Here is a 20,639-nt window from a genome sequence, read left to right as displayed (position 1 = left end):
AGGATATACTATATTCACTATAAACTAATCATCTACTCCAATTCTGATTCCCCCATGGTCTGACATTGATGTCAAGCCCTGAACTTGCTGATCTTCCTCAACAGACAAGCAAGAAGGAAATCAGGCACACAGCTTTCAACTTTCACATGCTTACAGCCAGCTTGGCTCTGCCATTCACTGCTCCTTGGGGAGACCCTACTGAAGTTATGCAGATAAGGCTGCTAAACCAACCCCCGTGGCATTCTGACCCATGCCCTAAAGCCTCATTAATATCAGGGACTCCTTCCAGACCCACCCTGCTAGCATCAAACGGTCCGCACTCTACCAGCTTATCCTAGTGAAGTTAGCAAGGCTTCAGGACAGCCCAAGCTTTGTAGAATTGTTCAGACTTGTGAAACAACTATAGAGGGTTTAAAAGAACCTTTACTTTCTCTTCAAAGCATCATACTTCACAAAGAATTAAAACAGAAGGGAAATTACAGTGAACAAAATAGAAACAAAAAAATTAACATTCCCCCTTGTGTTTGAAAAACTGTTGGGGAAGTCAATAGCATTTAATGTATAATGAGCATCCACAACCTTCAGAAAGCTTTGGAAATCTTGACTATTAATTTGATCTTCTTTTTCTCCCCACTTGGATCAATGGAAATATTTTCTACATGTACATTTTCAAGACCCTAGTTCGCTGTTAATTTTCTCTGTATCCTTTTCAACATCTTCCTCCTAAAGTTTGTCAGTCACTGCCACAGAGATTCATCAAGGCTGTCTTGTAATCGCCACTGGTGTCATCCTGACAGGAGAAAAAATTAAAAAATAGGTGAGCATGGAAGTTCCTCTATATGCTCAAATTGCTGACTTTGTCAGTCTGTGGAATATGCCCACACAGGAAAAGGATTTTGGAAAGAGCAAGCCAGACTTTAGCAGAGTTACTGCCAACTAACACACCATCAAAAGTGAATGGAGAAATGAGGCCTGTAGCTGCCACCTGAAATAACATTTATCAAGTCCAATTCTTTCCTTTAGAGTGCAGGTGAGCAATTGGTCAGGGTTCTGTCCTGCAGAGCAGCACGAAGTCAGCACAAATGAGAGCAATCAAGCCAGCTGTGTTCAGATTTTATATCCCTGGATATTTGTGTACCATCTCTTCCCTACAGGAAGGGAAAGGGTAGTAGAGTTAGCCCTGACACATGGTATTTTTTAAAAAGCCAAAACCAGGGTCATTTTTATCTAGAAGCACACACAAAATATTCGCTAGATAAAAAAATTTGCTCCCTTTGAATGTTTTGTCATGACAGGTGTAAAGCAGTTCCACTTCTCAGAAGGAATGAATATGCTGTACAGATCCTTGAAGACCGATCATTAATCAACATGACAGACTCTGACAGTGTCAATTACAGGAAAGGGCCTTCATTACAGAACCATTACTTCCCATGGGGACTACTAAGGATAGGGCTTCTGTGCCATTTGCACAGGGGGAGAGGAATGTCCCAGCGTCCTTAGGACAAACGGTAAAAAACAGCATTTCAGCCCTGAGAGGGGAGGTACATTCAAATGCTGCAATAAGCTTTGACAAGGTTCAGTTTCTAAACCTGTCTCATCACAGTATATACCAGGCTTTCACCTGGGGTAAAGTCAACTAAAAAATCCCAAACAACAGCAACAACAAGAAAAAAAAAGGAAACAAAAAGAAAAACCCCCAGCACTGTTTTGACTTATATGGTACCGGCTTGAGGTAGTTAAGGATAGCAGAGAGAGAAAAGAAAATGGCACAGAAGTGTGAGATAGGTGTAACAATTTAGATTCATCTACAAGATCATGCAGTGCATGGATACAGAGTCTGGTCCATGAAAAACCTGGCGCAGTCTCTTCTTGGGTTTGCTTTGTCCAAGTCACTTGTAGAGCATACAGTCTGACAACCTGACTCACCTTTCAAGCATATATGTCTCTGAAGGGGATGATAGTTAATAGCCCTAATGAAGGAGAGCCATGATCACAGCCGAAATGACATTGTTACTGCAAACAACCATGGAAAAATCCCACAGTGCTAGACAGGTTAGGAATACATGTAATGGCTAAGAATCATCATATCAAGATTCTGCTTACCAAAATCATACTGGAGAGAGACTTTCCTGCAATACGCTTGAATTCAGGCTTTATAAGATTCAGGTCAACTTCACTTCGAGAAACAATCACCCTTATAAGAGTTCCATCATCTGTGCCAGCCCCCTGGAATAACAGATAGATCAGTCTGTGATGTTACTGGGTGTTCAAGGGATAAGCTGTGCAAACTGGTTCAGGACAGGAGGAGTCAGCTTTCGAACATCATTTGTCCTGCAGAACATCTGCATCCCTTTCTGGAGGGCCAACCCTCACACCCGTCCCAGGGGCCACCATCAACACCACATGCCCACCATGGAAGTGTGCTACAAGTTCTGTTTATGTCAAATGCAAAAGCAAACACGCTACAGAGTCAGAAATCTGCACTGAATACACATTGTGTAGCATCATCCATGCAATGTTTGGCTTCAACCAATATTGTTTAATCACTCACAGGAAAATTAAGATCACATCTATAACAAAACAAATCAGTTATCTCAGCTCTCCAAAAAGTTGGGAGAGCTGACGTCTTTTACATATCAATTAAGTGTTACAGGGGCACAATCTGCAAATGCCTTATGTGTCCCCATTTAGAACTCTCATTTTATACTGCCCTTGAGAGAATTGCTTCCTAAAGAGAAAATACTGTGTTCCAGTCTATTAACATGGAATGCAAAGCTTCACCATAATCAACCCCCTAGAAAAGTTCTTCCAGAGGTTTTGTCTGCGTTCCAGGAAGTGGGATTGGGCTTCTTGCAGACTCTTAAACCAGAAAAACCAGACTCCCTTGGTATCTCAGGCTTAAAGGGTACTTTTCTACTGAAAGTTTTTGAAAGAATTCTGCTACTTTTTGCAAGAATTGCACAAAACTTGCTGCATTTCACCAAAACTTTGGCTCTTCTAGTTTGAGCTGGTGGAAGCCAGGTTACAAGCTAAGTCCAATATGAAAACAAGAGTGTTACAATGAAGAGCCTTACCTTTAAAGCATGGTACAACCTCTCTGCAAAGTAGCAACGGATGTTCCTGGTGCATTTCACTAGACATACAAAAAGGTTCAGTAAGAATCAATGGTAATTCCGGTCCAGGGTAGCAGGTGATTCAGACACAGATTCAACATCCTTTCCATTAATTCAGTGTGCTCCAGAAATCCGAGTTTATCTTACCCAAGAGGCACCCTTTACTACCTGCCAGATACCTTTATAAAGTAGATTCACCTCATAACAGTCAACTACTGCAGGAGAAAAGGCAGCAGATTCAGACAAAGCAAAGGGAAACATCATCACTCTTACCAATAGCCAGCATGGCATCCTCAAGTGAACCATGAGTTTCACTCTTGATAGAGTCTTCTATGCTCTTACCAGCCAGTTTCTGGTATTCTTCAAACACTGTTTGAAACACAAAGAACACAATTTTTTACCAAGGAACCTCTGAGGCATTTTGTGCCCAATATTTGCAGGCACTGCCTGTGTGGTTATATGAACACACAGATCCTGCTAAAGCAAAGGTCACATTTGCACCAGCAGGAGGCTTTAGTCAACCTCAGAAATAAGGCACAAAAATGGATGGCAATATTCACAAAACCCAAACCATCCCTGATTCTTAATTTCTTGCCTTCATTTGAAAATGTAATTTCAGTCATCTCAAGTTCATTTGGAAATCTGACCCTTCACTGCTGTCTTTAAACACAGAAATGAAGCAGAATACAGAAGGTGAGGCACACCTTTGGTCTTGTGGTTGGTGATGTCATTAGCTTCAAGAGCCAAAATAAAATCAACTTTAATCTAGGACTATGCTGCTCATGGCCCACGGACTTTAAAATGATGACCACACATTTTGGGAAAACTTACTATTTCAACCACAATTTTAAAAAGCAACTGAGAAAAGATGAGAAAAACACAGGTGCATATTCCAAGATATTTGACTTCCCACATTAACAAAAGCTCAGGAACAGAGTCACTTTTCACCTTATACACTTTGTATACTCCAGGGTTCAGAAACATAGATATCTGTTTTTATTCCTAGCTTTCAGACTAACAGAGAAGGAAAACTTCTATATAATACAATGGACATCTTAATAAACTTTGCTCAGCATCCAAGACCATCAACACTCAAGACACTTTGAGGAAAAGGAGTACAGAATAGATAGATGGATACAAACTTCTCAACTCAGGCCCACTCTATTAAAAAAAAAAAAAAAAAAGGCTGCAACAATTACACACAGGTTTTTAAGACAATCAGCTCCAGGCTGCCATAGCACAGAGGAAATTGTCTGGTGCCACGGTAGGTTTCAAAGATTGGTTGCATTATGACAACAACTAGACGAATTTTGCTTTTTAAAGGCAGATACAGACAAAGACTCTAGAGGCCCCTTTTCTTTGTGTGTTTATTTTTTAAGTGACCTTGGGAGATTGAATTTGAAACACAAGGGGGAGCTGGCTTCCAGGGCATAGAAACAGCCTCAGAAGACCTCAGCTTGAAAAAGTTCAGACATGCTTAATTTATCACCAGCTACATTTATCAGTTTAGGTCCAGCTGATTTACATAGTACTTGATATGCTTAGATTAAGTCAACATAACAAAATCTGTTATGCCTCAAAAGTCTTGAGATGACAAGGTCGGGTCTCTGCTGCATGGACAGTGAGGAGCTGAGGTTTCTCTTAGCTGGAAAAGGGTTAGTGTCTTCCCTCCCAGCAGACCTTGATGCCTTTTTTACTGATTTTTTTCCCCCCAAAGGAACCACATTCAAGGGGTCATTTGTTTGTCCACCACATGCTCCTTGGTTAGAAAGGGACTCACTCACTCACTTCTTTGGTTTATAAAAACAACTATACCAACCATCCTGTTATCAGCACTGTATAAAGGACTCCTAGATAAGCCACTTGGTTTTCAGCAGAACTAAGTCTTCATAATTTTTCATAGAAGCTGCTAGCAGCTTTTGGTTACTGAATGACTAAGGATTAGAAAATAGACTCAGGTACTTGTTTCCGACCACCCATCTCTTCCACCTATAGCCCTCTCTCTTCTTTTTGGCTAGAGTGATTTCTCATTCCAGAGCTTGGGAGTGTGGGCTTTGCTCCATACCTTTCAGTAAGTGTGTGGCACTCCTTTTGCACAAGATGGTGATGAACTGTATCTCATCAGTGCCCCGTATCTTCTCTCCAGCAGCATAGAGAGTCTGTAATTTAACACACAATTATTAGTGAGATGTTCTGTGTGTGCAGCTGGTAAAGGAACAGAGTTTGTCTGAAGGCATCACTAGGGTAAAGGGGTTTGAAGTAACTTAAAACACCGTGTGAACTAGGGTCTTCTAGAATGGTTGATTATGAAAACCTTTGACTGTCTTCTAGACAAATTGGAGCAGCTGCTATCTCCATCCTTTCCATCCTTCCTGCAGCAGCTGGAGCAGCCAACAATACTGTGGAGGTTTCTTCCCTCTTCTTTCCTCTTCCACTCTACTATATCCATACACTTCACACATCAAAAGCAGCTGAGCACAAGCCCAGATCTCATCACTCCTCTTTGGAATGGCAAAGCTCAGCAGTGCAGGCAAAACTGAAGAACCCCAAGTTGCTTACTTGAAGATCACCCCACCCCACACTATTGGGAGTCCAACCCTCTGATAACCAGGACTCTGTTGCCCACTGAAGCACTCTGAATTTTAGGAAGGTGGGGATGCAGACATATCTGAGGCATATCTGGCATATCTGCAGGCATATCTGATCACAGGCATTTGAGAGTACCTCTGCATCCTGGAGAGCCAGGGCTGTGTCCACATAGAGAGTGGCATTGTCTCTCTCACCCTGTGAGAAGAAAAAGGAAGGTAACCATTTTGCTTCAAAGATTCTTCCATCAATAAGGATCACAGCATCTGTTCTAGGCAAAGATCAATTATCCTTCTCAGCTATCTATTACTGCAGAGTGCTCAAGCAGTAATGCTTCAGACAGCACAAGTGCTAACTCCTTCTCTGAGAGGCACTGAAATCAGTCATGAAGTGGAGTAAAAAAATTCCTCAGTTATTCTGCTGCTAGGCAGAAAAATTGAGAAAATGTGATAGAGTAAATGCATCTAAATACACTCAACATCAAAGGCACAGACCCTAGAAAAGTGATGAATCATAGTGGAGGGCCACTGTTTTCTAAGACCCTTGTAGAGTGCAGTGGCTTTACACATACAGAAAAGTGAGGTGTCTCCCTGCAGCAGAGCAGGCTCTAAGATTCCATCTCTTATTGCTGCTAAAGGATGGAGAGTTCCCTGCTTCAGTACATGGAAGCTGAAACAGATCCACTCCAAGTGACATGGTTGTCTCTGCAGTTTATCTGGTGATCATGACTGTACTGGCTTTTCTATTGCATGTCTTCTCAGAAAAGGAGGAAAATAATGACATGATCTTTATACCCTCATTTCTCTTTTCTAGCATTACCTGAAGAAGGCAAACCAGAATCTGTTCTAAGTAGCCACTTGTTTCCGATTTTATATCTTCTTCCAGATCAGAACCATATTCTACCCAAAGGAAAGAGAAGGACAAGGGAAGGATTTGTTATTTGGGTGGTATAGTCAAGATATTACCAGTAACCAAAGGATGATGGTCAAAAAGGTAATTAGGGAACAAAATAGGGCTGAGACCACACCCTCAGTGATACCCAGGCTGGCTCTTGCATCCAGCTGAGTCACTAGCTCCCCTGATGCCCAAGAAATAAACCCAGAGCTAATGTTAGAGGTATAGTTAAAGGGATCAAAGAGATCAAATATTTACAAATACATATTTAATAAAATCCTATCTATTTAATGGGGAGAAGCAGTCAAGTGCACAGCTCTAGTTTTGCTTGTGTTCTGACAATAGCCCTTGTGGCCGAACTGAGCCAAATCTGTGGTTTGCTGACCCTCTGCTGCAGCTGGATGAAGACCTAGAAAGGGATTTTCAAATTATCTCAGCACAGCCATGTTCTATTTGCCAGGCTGAAAACAAAGTTAGGTTCCACCTTCTGGCTTTTAAAAAAGCCGTTTTCCTGCTGACAGTGCTAGCTGGTAACACCATTAGTGCTGTGCAATCAGGCTCATTGCTCTGACCACAGAAATCTGAGCCCCAGGCACCTACCTTCTTTGTAAGCCTTGATTATCTCTTTGATCTGTGCTTTAGTCCGAGATGCCAAGATCTCTATGATAACACCTTCACTGGTTCCCACACCCTTTAATAGAAAACACAGTGGAGAAATAAAGGTGGAGAAAAGGATCCAGTCATGGAGTGTGATTTATTGCTAGAAAAGTATGGTCAAGGGAGGCGTTGGATAGCAGCTGTGTCAGGCTGTGTGCTGAGCTGTAAGAAACTGTCATGATGAAAGCTGGAGACAGAAAGCACATTTGATTTGAACACGATTTCTTTTACTGAGGTGCCTAATTTGTCAAGGATGATTTTATGAAACCCCACACTTCTGCAACGCATTTCTGGAGTCAGATCTTTGACAACAGACAGCATTAGAGGGATGTGGGGAGACCAATGCTTGGCTAGACAGTCATCTTTGGACCACTTTAATAGACCACTCTGCACCTGAAACATGTAAAGATACAGTACCAATAGGTAGGATCCCAGCTAAGCCCAGCCTGGCCCTTGCACCACCACTCCTTAATTTCTTAAAGGTTTCATGGCTCAGGTGGGGCATCAGGGCAGCAGCTTTGTGTGTGAATTTAGAATCAGAGAATATTCTGAGTTGGAAGGGACCCACAAGGATCTTCAAGTCCAACTCTTCAATGAATGGCTCCTTCAGGGACTGAACCCGCAACCTTGGGGTTGTGGCAACAGCAAAACCATGAGACACACATATACAGAAATTCTTTTATAGCCATAACCACAATATGCATTAATAATACAATTAACTATTTCTCAAAGGCTACTGCTAATAACAAACTTAACAAGGGAACAGTCCACTTATTACTAATTACATTAATAAGCACAGTTACAGGAATTTAGCACTGCATTTGTGCTATTACGTAAATATCAGCATGCAATTTGCTTACCTTCATGGCATCATACAGCTCCTTGGCATCATACTTGAATGGGGGGTACATGAGAGCTACAATGAGCCTCTCAAAGTTGCCACTCAGTTCAGACTTCAGACTTTCAATCAGATCCTGTTAAATATGCATCACATAGTTACATAAACAGCTTCACAGGATCTTTTTACTGCCCGTGCTGTTTCCATCCCCATGGCCTAAGTAATGAAGCTGAGTGACAGTATTGTGTTGATAGTTCATTAAAAAAGGTCCTGGGACTGAAATGGCACCTAACTCCAAAATGTGATTTGTCTAGGTGCTTCCGCATTCCCTGTTTTCTCAATACTTAAGCTTTTCCCAAGTAGTAAATCATCCTGCAGCAAATCTTTCTCCATCCTGCTCTAGTTAGTGAGCAGATTAGGCAGCTGAAGGCCTTGAATTGAACACAGGTGTAGCTTCAGGGAAAGCTGATTCCCAAAGCCTGAACATAAACTTGCACCCGGCACATTTGCAGAATCAGGCATGAAGTTTGCTTGAAGAAACACTTCAAGTTTTCCTTTCACTACAGTGCAGGTTTTTCGAGGGTATGACTGTCTTTGTTTTAGTGGGATGCAAGCATTCTATTTATACACTGTTCCATATTTGCCACTCCCACATTTGCTTCCTTTTCTGGGGCTCTTGCATGGCAGTTCTGTTTCCAGCAAAGGGTCATTGGAGACTCCAGAGTAGGGCTGGTAGCACAGCTGGCTTGTGGAAAAGTTTTCCCATTAAAAGTAAGATTTTTATCAAAGAAACAAAGAGAGCCACAGGAAAACATGGTTGTCAATAACCAAGATTGTTTTCATGTTCAGAATTTCCAAACAACTGTAATTAAATAAGTCTTTAAATTGAACTTTCCGTGACACTTAAAAAGGCCTGAAACCAAACCAATATTTTACTCAAAATATCACTTAAAAAAATATCAATTTTTGGTACAGCTTCAAAAACAATAAAAAGCTACACTCTAAGTTGAAACTGATTTTTAAAAAGTGTTTCTTGTCAAAATGCATTTTACAAAAAAATTTAAGTCTTTGGGAGAAAACCAAGTTTTTCTGATCAAAAATTAATTTCCCACATTCATCCCAGGCCTTATAAATAGATATTAATCTAGTTGTTTGCAGAAGACCTGCGTATTGTTTGCATCATGCTTGCAGGATGAACTGTACACCCATTTGCTACATCCCAGCTGCAGTAAAACAGTGACTGAATATGGCTTTGCTTTGGCAGAACCTTTCCAAACTGTGCTTTGAAGGATTTGGCAATCTCTTGACGCTGTATATTGCTCCTCTTGGTTAGGACATCAATTATAGCTTGTTCATCAGTCCCTGTGGAGAGCAACAATAAGTCATAAACACAGAATAAGCTGAGACTAGTCCAAAATCCCAGTTTGAATATTCAGATAACTCTGCCTAGTTCATTGCCTTCATGTAGAAATTTAAGTACATACTATGGAAACTTTAATTTTTCACATGAAAAAAAGTTATATCTCCGGATGCAAATTTCCTAAGGAATGGCTTTCAACTTAGCAAGTATAAGCAAAACTAGAATTTACATATGTGGTTGGAGTCAACTCACCAAGCCCTTTCATGGCCTTGTACAGAGTCTGGGCATCAGGTGCAGCATCAAACCGTAAAGCACCTGCCACAGACTTGCCCTCTTCTTCACTCTGAAAGAAGAAAAATACAGGACTTTTCACTGCTGTATTTCATCAGCTGAAGAAAAGGCATTTGAAAAGTACAATAATGCCATTTGTTGCCTACACATGGGGAGTCCCAGAAAATAGGAGAGCCTGTTTCAAAGTTTCTCAGCAGAGCAAAAAGAGAACACAAGTTTCTCTCCAAAGAGAACACAAGTTTCCTGTCTCCACCTGTCTGTACCAGCCTTTGGCTCCCGGCAGAAACATGAAGTGCAAAGCATGGCTGACACTGTTGCAAGAGTCAGCAGGCAGTGCAGGCAGTCTGGCAGAAAAACCTCAGACTGTAATAGATTGGACTTTCCTGTTCACCCCTTAAATACAGTGCTTCGCAGCATGTATGCTATAGCATCATACTGCATTTCCCAGTGGGTTGACGCAGGGTAGTTTTTAGGTAGCTTTTTGATTTCCTGGAATAGTCTTGCTCTCACAAGCCATTTTTCTAAGTAGCTGCTGCTGCAGTTCTGCACAGCTGGTTCCAGGAAGGAAGCATCTCCACTGGAAGGATTTGGGCTAAGAGACTACTTTGAAGGAAGAGATACATCCAGAGGAGTGCAGGTTTGAGTTCTTTGCTGTACCAAGGGCCAACTACACAAGAATCCCCCTGACAGACCCCTAAGGTACCAATAGTGCCAGAGTTCCAGGGCAGAAAGACACACTGAGAATTATTTCAGTCACCACAAGGTAAGCAAGGCAATCAACCAAAACCCAGGCATAAAAGCTTTGATTTAACATAGCTTTTAGTCAAGGGACTGCCTTGGATATAGTGTCACATCTCTAACAAGCTGGTCCTATCAACAGGAGAGTATGTGGGTGGATAGGCATGAAGAGTCATAATCACTTTATTCCAATAAGACAGTTTTCTCTTTCTTAGCAGCAAAGATATTTAAGTTGGAAACAACTATATTCTCATAAATTTACTTTCAAAGATTGTGTTAATATTGAATTAATGGTATCAGTATGACCTGCTGGATTTTTCAATGGGGGTGACTTCCCGGCCAGAAAAAAATCAGAGCTCACAGGCCAGAATGTCCTACCTGACTTGCATAATATGGACCACCAAGTGCCACCCACCAGCCTCCTGCTGTGATGCAAATACCCTCTGCTCTTATTTCCTGTGAGAGAGTACCAGTAGATACAGCTGGCACATGTTTGCTTGCTGACCCCTTTGCCAGCCAAGCTCCAGGAGCAGTGACAAGGGACCAAGAGGCAATGATGAGTATTGAGAGAGGCAGTATGTTCATCAGTCAGCAAGACTTGGAGAAGTTTGCTTTACAGCCAGCACAGACTCCTGCAATACCACACCTTGTCCCAGCAGAAAGAGCAGCTGTGAAGCAGATGGTGTCAACGGGAAACTTCTCAACAGATGAAGCTTTGAATTCAAATAATCACTGAACAGCAAGTTTAAGGCTGTGGTGAAGCTGTCACTGCACAAAAAGCAGTGACACACTAGGTAGTATTGCCATCTCATTGGCTGAGGTGTCTGGCTGAGCTGGCAGGTGTACCTTTTGTAGCCCTCTGCTAAGACAACCAGCACCATCGCAGCTTTCTGGGAAAGCAGGCTGCACCCATCCCATGTGATTTTGCTCTGAAAAAGATGGTCAATCCTCTCTAGCTGCATGCAAGCAACATGTGAAAAAAAAAACCCCAACATTCTGGACGCATACCTGGTGACTCAGTCAAAGAGGGAGTGCAAAGCTGAGCTTTCATTTGGAGGCAGTGGAAACAAATTAAACAATGATCTCTTTTGGTACTAATTCCAATAAACAGTTACGGCCCTTCCTGGGTCAAGTAGCACACTCATGACTCACTCATACACCTCATTCTCCATGTACATAATTGTTGCAGCACAGGTACAACCACATCAACTTTTCAGAGAAACCCTGTTCAGTATGGTCTTGTTTCCCGGTTGAATTGATCCTACTACTACCTAACCGAAACTATTCAAGGCATTTGTGTCACTCTTAATGTAAATCTGAATAATTGGCATGAAAGCAGTAGAATCAGTGTACCTGACAACTGATGCTCTGAAAAGTTTTACCTATAAATGAAAGGAAGGATTAAAAGCTTTACTACCAAAATATCTTCAAAACTAAACAATAGTTTATTGAAAAGCTGGAATTTGGGGACAGGTAGGATTACATTTTGGGTTTTTCTCAGTAGCAAGTTTCTCAGAAAGTTTCACACTTTTTCATTCTTTTTTTCGCCTTTGAACTGTATTTTTTTATGACGGGTTTAGAAAACCAAAACAATTTTTCCCCATCCTTCCTTGGGCCTCTCATTTTCTTTTCATGCCTCCATCCCCTACAACACCAACTAGCAAGAGATCACTGGAGTTTTCAGGGGCTTTTCTCTTTCTTTTCTCATTCTAAGTTTAGAAATTATTTCCAACTTGGAGTAGTGGGGAGCAGATCAGCAGAAAGAGAAAAATTAAAGTGAGAGCTACTCTAAGCTTTGGAAATGCATCTATTTGATTATACTAAACTTCCAAAAGGAAAGAGCAAGGCAGAGGGAACTCAGGAGAAAGGAAGATTACAACTTTAATCTTTTTTGGGGGGGGAAAAAACATTTTGAGATTATGAAAGTTTGCTATCTGAATCCTTCTGAAGGAAAGTAGGAATTAGCTTGGCAATCTCTGTTCCACAAGGTATTTTGGGTTTAGTTTGGTTTTTTAATTCTGGTCCTTGCCCCTCAGTTGCAAAATTGTAACTGAGAACCTGAACAATTGGTCACGTCCATGCAGAGTAGTTTCTTCCTCCCTGATGGCTGCATTGCATTGGAGGCAATATAATACACTAAAACAGCTCTCCTAGGATTCCCAGGTACTTTTGCTGGCATGTGGCAGGGAAGCCCCTCATCCCCTGCTCAGCCACCAGCAGCACTACCCCAGCTGGGAGAGGAGCAGCAGCACTGGAGCCTCGGTGCAGGTTTACCCTTTGCACAGGCTGCTTAAACATGAAGCCGTCTTCACAACAAGAAGTGAGGGAACTCTGGGACAAATCCTTCAACAAACAAGCCAAAAGCATTCCAGAGAAAGCCTGTGCACTACTGGCAGAGGTGCTGGGCAGGGGTTGGAACAGTAAAAGAAGACTTCTCTACCAGTACTCCTCCACTGCATGTCTCCAGCAGGTCTCTTCTAGGCTTTGGCTTATAGTTATCTGGAGATGAAATCTGGGGGTAAAACCTGGCCTCCCACAGAGGCTAATGGGAGAGCTGCCATGGATGGCAGCAGAACTGGGCACATCACCAGAGCTACCTGCTGCCTGGCTGGAGCTCGACCCTGGAGGCTGCCTCGGCACACCCCATGAGCATCTCCCATCCTGCCAATTCCTCTCAAAGCCACAAGAGTTTACAAGAGAACATACACAGCATTTCTGGCTCCTAGCAAACAGACAGGGTATTCAAGGACACGTTGTTGCAATATTAAAGACCTACCCAAGAAAGACATTATGGCTTGACTATATCTTTCTCTGTGACCACAGCCTGCCAGCACAACAGGGGACCAAAATGGGGACAGACCAGTGCCCTGAACTCACACTTGGCCACAAGAGAAGGGAGCAGACAAGGAGCCCGCAGCTTGCAGACCTCAACTGTGTAACTTTGCTCTTCCGTGGTACCATCTCCCCGTGCACACAGGCACACAAATACCCCCCTGCACCACTCTCAACTGAAGGGCCAGGCAGAGTCTACTCCTCTTCTTATAGCCAGCAATCATATTAACACCTTCATTCATCAGTGTTTTTGAAATGCTGAATGCTACTGTGCAGCCAGAAGAACAGTAAACAGGTCTTGCTGATTTTTAAAGGAAACTTTTCATTCCCCCACAGTGCCTGATACAACTTATAAGTTACCTTATTATAGTGTCAAAAAAGGGTGTCAATATATCCTCTACTTACCCAGGCCTTCCACCACGCCATTGCAGCCTCAGTAGTGATACCTGGGTCTGTTGATGAAGAAAACCACGCATATCATACCTCATAGTTAGGGAATCTGAGATTTGAAGGGAGGCATAGGGAGAAGAGGAAGAAGCAAAAGTTCTTTTCAATAAACTTACCGCAAGAAAAATGGAATAACTGTACTCCTCTGGAGGCTTGTTCCCTCTGGAAGCCACAGAATGTAACTGACCTCTCTGTATTAGGCATACGCAGGTATAAAGCATCCTTATCTACAAATTCCACAGGGCAACACCCTCAGACATGGCTCAACCTGTTTTTCACATATGAGCTCACAGGGAGAGATCAAGTTGCTTAATAAACGAGGCTTCCCTTGTGAGGAGCCCTACGTTCAACCTTGTTGACTCACTGTAATGTTTCCACTGCTTCTCCCAACATACGCCCTTCCCTGCTAACATTTTGGCCTCTGGCACAGACACAACATGCAAATTACGACTAGGTAATTTCTCAGTTTAAAACTCCACTGAGACTAGGTGAATTCTGCTACAATAGAATAAGCCATTCGTTATTACCAACTCTTGCTGTCTCTACCAATCTGGAACACTGCAAAATGGAACTCTAGAAACTTAAACTCTCCTCTACCTCCCTTCCTTCAAAAACTTAACCCCCCCCAAACAACCACAAAAAATCCAAAACAAACAAACAACACACCCAGCCACACTCCATACCATCCATGTCCCACACCTTAGAGTGAAACTCAGTAAAAATATCAGATTGTACAGAGACTTAGGAGGTTCCCCCATCCTACACCTAGACTTTCACAATATCAGTCACAAACCATCTCTAGGGTAGCATAGGACCAGCATATCTAAGGCTAAAAACTTTCAGTAGTGCCTCAGCAAAGTGGTCATAGAGCTTGCACCATCTGCTGTGACATGTTAGGGCTTAGGAACTGAGCGTGAAAGTTTTCTTTTTTTAAAAAGAAAAAACCCCCTAAACCCCAAACAGCTGAATAGCTCTAAGTACCTTAATTTGGAGAAATGTTTCTGTGAAATCATCTGAAATATCTTATGGTTGTAGCAATATTTTCCTGTCTAGACTTTAGTCAGAATCCACCCATGCCAGCATTTATTTATTTACTTTCAGTGGGAAGCTACCCTGATGGAAACATTCCCAGTAACTATATCTTAACCCTTGCTATGTAGGAGCTTTGTGCCCTCCCACATTTACAGACACACATGGGATGCTGGGTAAACACCAAGCTATGGGCCTCTCTTATTTCCTTTGCACACACTGCTATTTCACTTAACTCAGAAAGGTCTCTGATGGCCTGGGAAGTTGCCCTGGCTATTCCCAAGAGAATGAGCAATGCCAGCTGCTGCTGCCTCCAACACATCCATCATATGGTGAGGGTAAGTTGTGAAGGAGACATTTCCCTTGGTATAACAAGCATGCTGCTGGGTCTGCACTGGCTTTCTTTCTAGCCATGTTTGAGAGGCAGGTTGATCAACAGTAGGAGAGCTCATGAGCGGTCCTTCAGTCGTCCTCCTCCTGGGAGTAAGGTGCCTTCACAAGTAGGGTGCATTTACTTTTGCTGGATCCCAATATTTGCTGCCCTTTTCCCTGGGTTGGGATTTAATTTGTAGTCCATCATGGACTACAAAGGATATGAAGGGACACACCAGGAGATTTTAATGCATAGAAACACTAGCCAGGTTTTAAGAAATCAGTCTCTTGCCCTAGAAGCTTGCAGACAGACTTACACTGTTACTGTGCAAACTACACTAGTTTCATCCTACAGATTTTAAGCCACAATATAAACAAGCCCAGAGACCATGCACTATCTTCTGCAACTCTTTTGTTTATTTTCTTCTTCCTTTTCTTCCTGCTTAAATGGATACAAGCAGCTGAATGCCCTCATAATTCTTAAGAGCAAATGCCTTTCCATATACTAATCAGTTCACCGTCACCTGAAATCAGATCTCTAAATGGGAGAGCTGTGTAAATTTGCCAGCAAACCAATCCAAACAAAGTTATTGTCTGTTTATAAATGAAGTGTGAGCTGGGTGGGGAAAAGGGTCAGATGGTGAAGGCAGCAGTTTTGAGCAAGAAGAGTATCTGTAATGCAAAAATAAAGTTGCTAAAGCCTAAAAAAACCTGTACTCACCTACCTGGCAGCTCACTACTCACCCTGCCCTTTCAGCTCACTACTCACCCTACCCTTTCCTCTTGTGCTTTTGAACCATGTTTCACAGTGAAAATGACCCCAAAAAAGGTTTATTTCCATTTGAAAATCAGTAGCACAGCTTAATTTTCCCAGTTTCCTTTCTTCACTACAGCAAGCAGCTATGAGCCAAGTATCATAAGAGAAAATTCACATGTGTATGTTGTGGGGGATGTTCAATCACAGAAGAAGCAATAGAGTAAAAACTCGGGGCTTGATTCCCCTCAGCATCTGGGTAGCTCAGGAGGTCGAGCCCCCGGTGACAGCGGGTACAGCCAGTGTTGTGGGGACTCCACCCAGAGGTTTGCAAAGGTTAGTGAAGGGTGCATTGTCTTTGCTTTTAGGATCACCTTTGCTGTCCGGAGTCTGTCTGCTGTGGGTGGGAGAGTGAGGGCGAGGCACTTAACACGGACACAGCAGAGCACATCCCTTTGGCTTGCACTGCCTCTGCACTGCTGCTGACTCTGGCTGAGCATTTTTCTGCTCATTCCTTTCTTGGGTTAGTACTGGTGCCAAGGAATTCCTCCCAGTCGCCCTAACAACCGTTCCCCACACAAAGCAGGCAATTGCTGTACTTGTTTAACCCCAAAGGCCAATAAGGAAAGCACCTTCTGAGTCAAAATGGTTGAAGGCAGCTCCCTTGGGTCTGATGGGACATGACAGATGCCAGGAGTTCTCAGCAGAGAGTGGTAGGCAGCACTTGGGAAGTCTTTGGATACTTGCCTGTGAAGTATTTTGTGTATGTACCTACCTCCCTCTGTGGGGATTGGGTTTTTGTGTACTCCTTGATGGAGTAAGTACAGGTGTATGTATACAATTAAACACAGTTCTTCTGCTTGAAATTACCTGTGATGGAGACAGACTCACACAGAGCAACCTAAGAACTAAAAAAGAGAAAAATTTTCTCACATCCCTGAATGTGTATGAGTCCAGCTTCTTGTAGCAAGGCAGGAACATACCCTTTACTGCTTGCATTAACTGGCATGGCCAGCCTGTCTTGGTAAGATACTATTTTCTCCAGCTTTTACATGCTTAATAGTAGGGAGAAGACATAAATTACTTTTACTTACAGTAGAAAAATAGCAGGTTTGTTACACTGCCTGCAAGGTGCACAGTGTAGTGTCCAGCCTTCTTGACCAGCTAAGGTATATACCAATATCATTATGACAGGGTCATGAGGCACAACTCACATACTACGTAGCTCAGAGAGAAGCCTTTGGTTAGGCACAGGAGACAATCACAACTCTTCAGAAATCCTACTATTCTGCTGAGGGCTGGGGTAGGCTGGACACAGCTGGGACCAGGGCCACCAACACCTGATGCCATCCTTTGTAGCCCCTAGTGGCTTGCTTCACTCTGCAGCAGGAATTGAACCAGCAGCTCCTCTCACAGGCTCACCCTGATGCTGGTCTTGCAGTACTGTCCCAAAGTAGCAGCTGCATCTGGATGACTGAAGATCCACACAGAGTTCAGGGATTGTGGAGTAATCTGTACTGAAGGTTAAAAACCAAGAGAATATGGTGTCACTTCAGATTTTCTGGTAAAATTAAAGGTAATACTTACTAGTGCTTCAGGGAACATCCAGCTTTGGCATTGGCTCCTCGTCTGCTTGTATATCTCATTTTGATTGCATTTAGTGTTCTTTTTCATGTTCTTCTCCACAACTGGTTTGCCCTGAGATTTGAAGTGGCCATATTCCAGCCTAGAGCTGGCTACACTGAAGACAGTATCCTCGAGAACACTCTGTGAGATGCTACTACTTCAACTAGTCTAGCAATGATGGCTTATAATTGCTCAGTGGCACAGTCTGGGAGCACTGCATAGTAGTACTGTGTCTTGGTGCTAGTACCAAGGGCCTAAAGCACTTCAGATCATGGCCCTGTTGAGTCTGAAGAAGTAGGGAGCCAAAGAGTAATCACTGGTTTAAAGAGTGCACAGATTATTAGGACATGATGTTTTATCATGACATTGTCATCAAAAGAAACAGGTGTGTACAATTGATACACTAGGAAGAACATTTCCATGAGGTGTGGATACTTCTCTGTGTTCCTCTGTCACCTGTAAAACCAGTGGAAAGTCCCCCAGTCATTTCTGTCTGAGCTGAGCCAGATGCATGGCCTTTTGGTTGATTTTGGTTCTCCTCCCTTTGCTGCAGAATTGCAGTGACACCACTGAAGTCAGTGTGGTCATGCCAGTTACATCAGCAACACTGCAACTGGTATCCAGATCTCTCTTGGTGGACATAGAAGAGGCATCTCAAAATCTTGACAAAGTTAAAAAAAGGCAAAGAGACATAAAGTATTGCTTCCCTCTCTTGGGACTATAGCATTCAGTCTCTATTCAAGAACCTATGAGCTTCATCACATAAGCAGATTGGGAACATTTAACATAAGCATTCACTTGCACTGTTGGGCAGGAGCAAGGCTTTGATAACCTGTCCATTCAAGGTATGGACAGGTTGCTGAACTAGATCTGACAACAGTGTGGACACATACATCCTCCCCTCACCCAGATGCCAGCTGCTAGGACCTGTTGAAAAATTCACAGCTACTGGGAATGTGTGAGGGGGAATTGTTTGGGTTTGCATTTTACTGTGTGCTTACACAATGGCTGTTCCTTCCTAAGATAAACCAACTTATTTCATAAATTGTTTTTGTAGTAACAAGAACAGAAAAGAGGGCAAATAATCTTATAACAGAGAAGACTTTTTTATTATAAAGGACCTAAAAATAGCAATACCACTGCTGAAACAGCCATCTCTCCTTAAACTGAGGGCTGTGGTCTAGCTGTGTTAGTTGAAAATCTTCCAAGTGTTGAAAGTTTTTCTTAGAGACCTCTTCCAGATATTGGTGGGTGATCTAAAACCAGCCCTTCTGCAATACTGAGATGATTAGAGTCCACTGAGTCAAACCAGAGAAGATGTGTTCAGGGTCATGGAGAGAGCAAGCAATGAAAACAACCTCTCCCAAGAGTCAGCCTCACAGGACCACAGCGTCTCAGTTGCAGAATGGCACCAAGTATTCATTCATGTCTCAATGGACCACCTTGTGTCACAAACTGTGGGTTATTTCCAGTGCCAAATTTTGTCAAAAAGGTGATAAATGAGGGCAGAACATTTCAGACAAGGAATCATCATCAGCTCACAGTTAAGTGTAAGAAAAAACAGGATCGCTAGTCAGAGCTTGTTTGCCTGGAAAATTTTATTTGGCAGATTTCAGGTTTGACCTGTGTCTCTTTGATAGTGATACAGCAAGCAGGTCACAGCTCAGTGAGTGTGCCTGTATGAACTCCAGTCTGGAAAACAGCACAGGCTCATGCACACTGCTGCATCACCAGCTTGGCTCTGCATGGCGGCTGCAGGAGGCAGGGGTATGGCCAAGCAAGGAGTAGCTCTGAGGAAGGTGAAGGAGAGAGCCTGGAAAGAGGCATGAATTAAGCTGGAGAGGGAGTGGTTTTGTCAGAGGCCTAGGAGTGCCAGAAGGAGCAAAGGTGACAGCTCCAAGGCGTGTCCCAGGCTTCCTTCATGGATCAGCCTGCAGTGTAAACACAGAGCACAGAGCAGTGGGATTGCCAGGTTACAGTTACTTAGATGTGGTTCTGCTACTGAATGGTCCAGGAACATTGAATCCTTCCTGATCCAAGAATTGAATCTTAGCTGCAGCCTTTAGCTGTCTGACCATTTTTAATTGCAGAGAGGTGGCTTGGTACAAGATGTGTAACAATAGATGCTGTTGGCTTCAGAGACAGTCATCTTCTCCAATGCCGGACATTAGTGAAAGCACCATATTGCTGCAAAAACTGTGTGATGTCTGGGGGGTTGCTGTTGTTAGGTCTGATTATGGTCCTGTGAGTTTCTGAGGATCTCAGCAGAGACTTGAGCAATTCCTATACAGGCAGCAAAAGTACCCCTTTGCTTCCCAAGTCAATGGTAATTGGGAAACAAATGAAAACTCTTATCCCAGAAGAGTTTTACAATTCCCATTTCCAATTCCCATTTCCATCAGAAGATGGTTCTCTCTCCTGAGTGTGTGCCTGTGTCTGTCTTGGGGAAGCAGTTCGATCACATAGATATGCATCTGCATACACTCCCTTCTAAGATTACTGGCAGCACTGTGGACAAAAGCATCCTGGTCTACCAGGGTAAGTATGGATTTTCCCCCTGCTTAGTAACTGTGCAAGTTCCAGCCAAGCATGTGGACTTTGCAACGGCTCAGAAAGTGAGACGGTCCAGAGAGGACAGATGAACAGAGGGCACCAGGACAGCACTTACACTTTGTGGGCAGTAGAAGAGGCTGTTGCTGGAAGTGGAACTGCCAGTTTATGCAAGATTTCCACAGCAAAACCAGCTTGAAACAGGTTTTTTTGTTGTTGTTTTAAAGCAATGCCTGTCTCCCAGTCTGTTCTGGCTGATTTCCCACTCTGCTCTGGCGAAGTCCAAGTGGGCTGCTCCACTGTGGGACACAGACTGCTGAGTCCTGCCCTACAGCGGTCTCCACCACCATGGCTGCTGCCTCCCTCCTTTGCCCCAGACCAGCACTGCCCTTAACAGAGCTCTGAGTGCTGCCAGGATGCCACCCCAAATGGCCCCTCTGGAGTGGGGCCATATGCCATAACGTCCCAGCACCTGCGTGCAGCGGCTTCCCTTCCAGAAGTGACTGCCATGCCAAGTAGCATCTTCTGGCAGCATCTTTGTGGGTCTCACAG

The 20,639-nt window shown here is 43.2% G+C and overlaps 1 protein-coding gene across 3 annotated transcripts; it reads right to left on the bottom strand.

The window, feature by feature from the left end:
• Positions 1 to 598: 598 nt before the first annotated feature.
• ANXA8L1 (annexin A8 like 1) lies at positions 599 to 13,750 on the bottom strand. Of its 3 annotated transcripts, XM_027717674.2 has the most exons (12): positions 13,715 to 13,750; positions 9,701 to 9,791; positions 9,356 to 9,450; positions 8,111 to 8,224; positions 7,194 to 7,284; positions 6,519 to 6,598; positions 5,838 to 5,897; positions 5,179 to 5,272; positions 3,387 to 3,482; positions 3,075 to 3,133; positions 2,104 to 2,226; positions 599 to 790 (listed from the first exon to the last, which is right to left on the bottom strand). In XM_027717674.2, the coding sequence occupies exons 1-12, from the start codon at positions 13,733 to 13,735 to the stop codon at positions 734 to 736; spliced, it is 981 nt and encodes a 326-aa protein (XP_027573475.1). In that variant the 5' UTR covers positions 13,736 to 13,750; the 3' UTR covers positions 599 to 733. The 3 variants fall into 3 exon arrangements, with proteins under 3 accessions (XP_027573475.1, XP_039233831.1, XP_039233830.1); XM_039377897.1 differs by lacking the exons at positions 6,519 to 6,598; positions 7,194 to 7,284 and having other exon boundaries at positions 13,715 to 13,735; XM_039377896.1 differs by lacking the exons at positions 9,356 to 9,450; positions 9,701 to 9,791 and having other exon boundaries at positions 13,715 to 13,735.
• Positions 13,751 to 20,639: the final 6,889 nt, after the last annotated feature.

Source organism: Pipra filicauda, unplaced genomic scaffold (assembly GCF_003945595.2).
Source record: "Pipra filicauda isolate LSUMZ 115617 unplaced genomic scaffold, ASM394559v2 scaffold96_size2947999_pilon, whole genome shotgun sequence".
Classification (NCBI taxonomy): Eukaryota; Metazoa; Chordata; class Aves; order Passeriformes; family Pipridae; genus Pipra; species Pipra filicauda.
The sequence above is the reverse complement of the archived record's forward strand: the minus strand, read 5'-3'. Positions and strand labels throughout refer to the sequence as shown.

Coding starts and splice junctions, on each gene's coding strand:
- ANXA8L1 (XM_027717674.2), bottom strand. CDS start 13,735: ATGGCGTGGTGGAAGGCCTGG. Junction 9,792..13,714: donor TGGCGTGGTGGAAGGCCTGG/GTAAGTAGAGGA, acceptor TTCTTCTTTCAG/AGTGAAGAAGAGGGCAAGTC. Junction 2,227..3,074: donor GGTTGTACCATGCTTTAAAG/GTAAGGCTCTTC, acceptor CTGTTATTCCAG/GGGGCTGGCACAGATGATGG.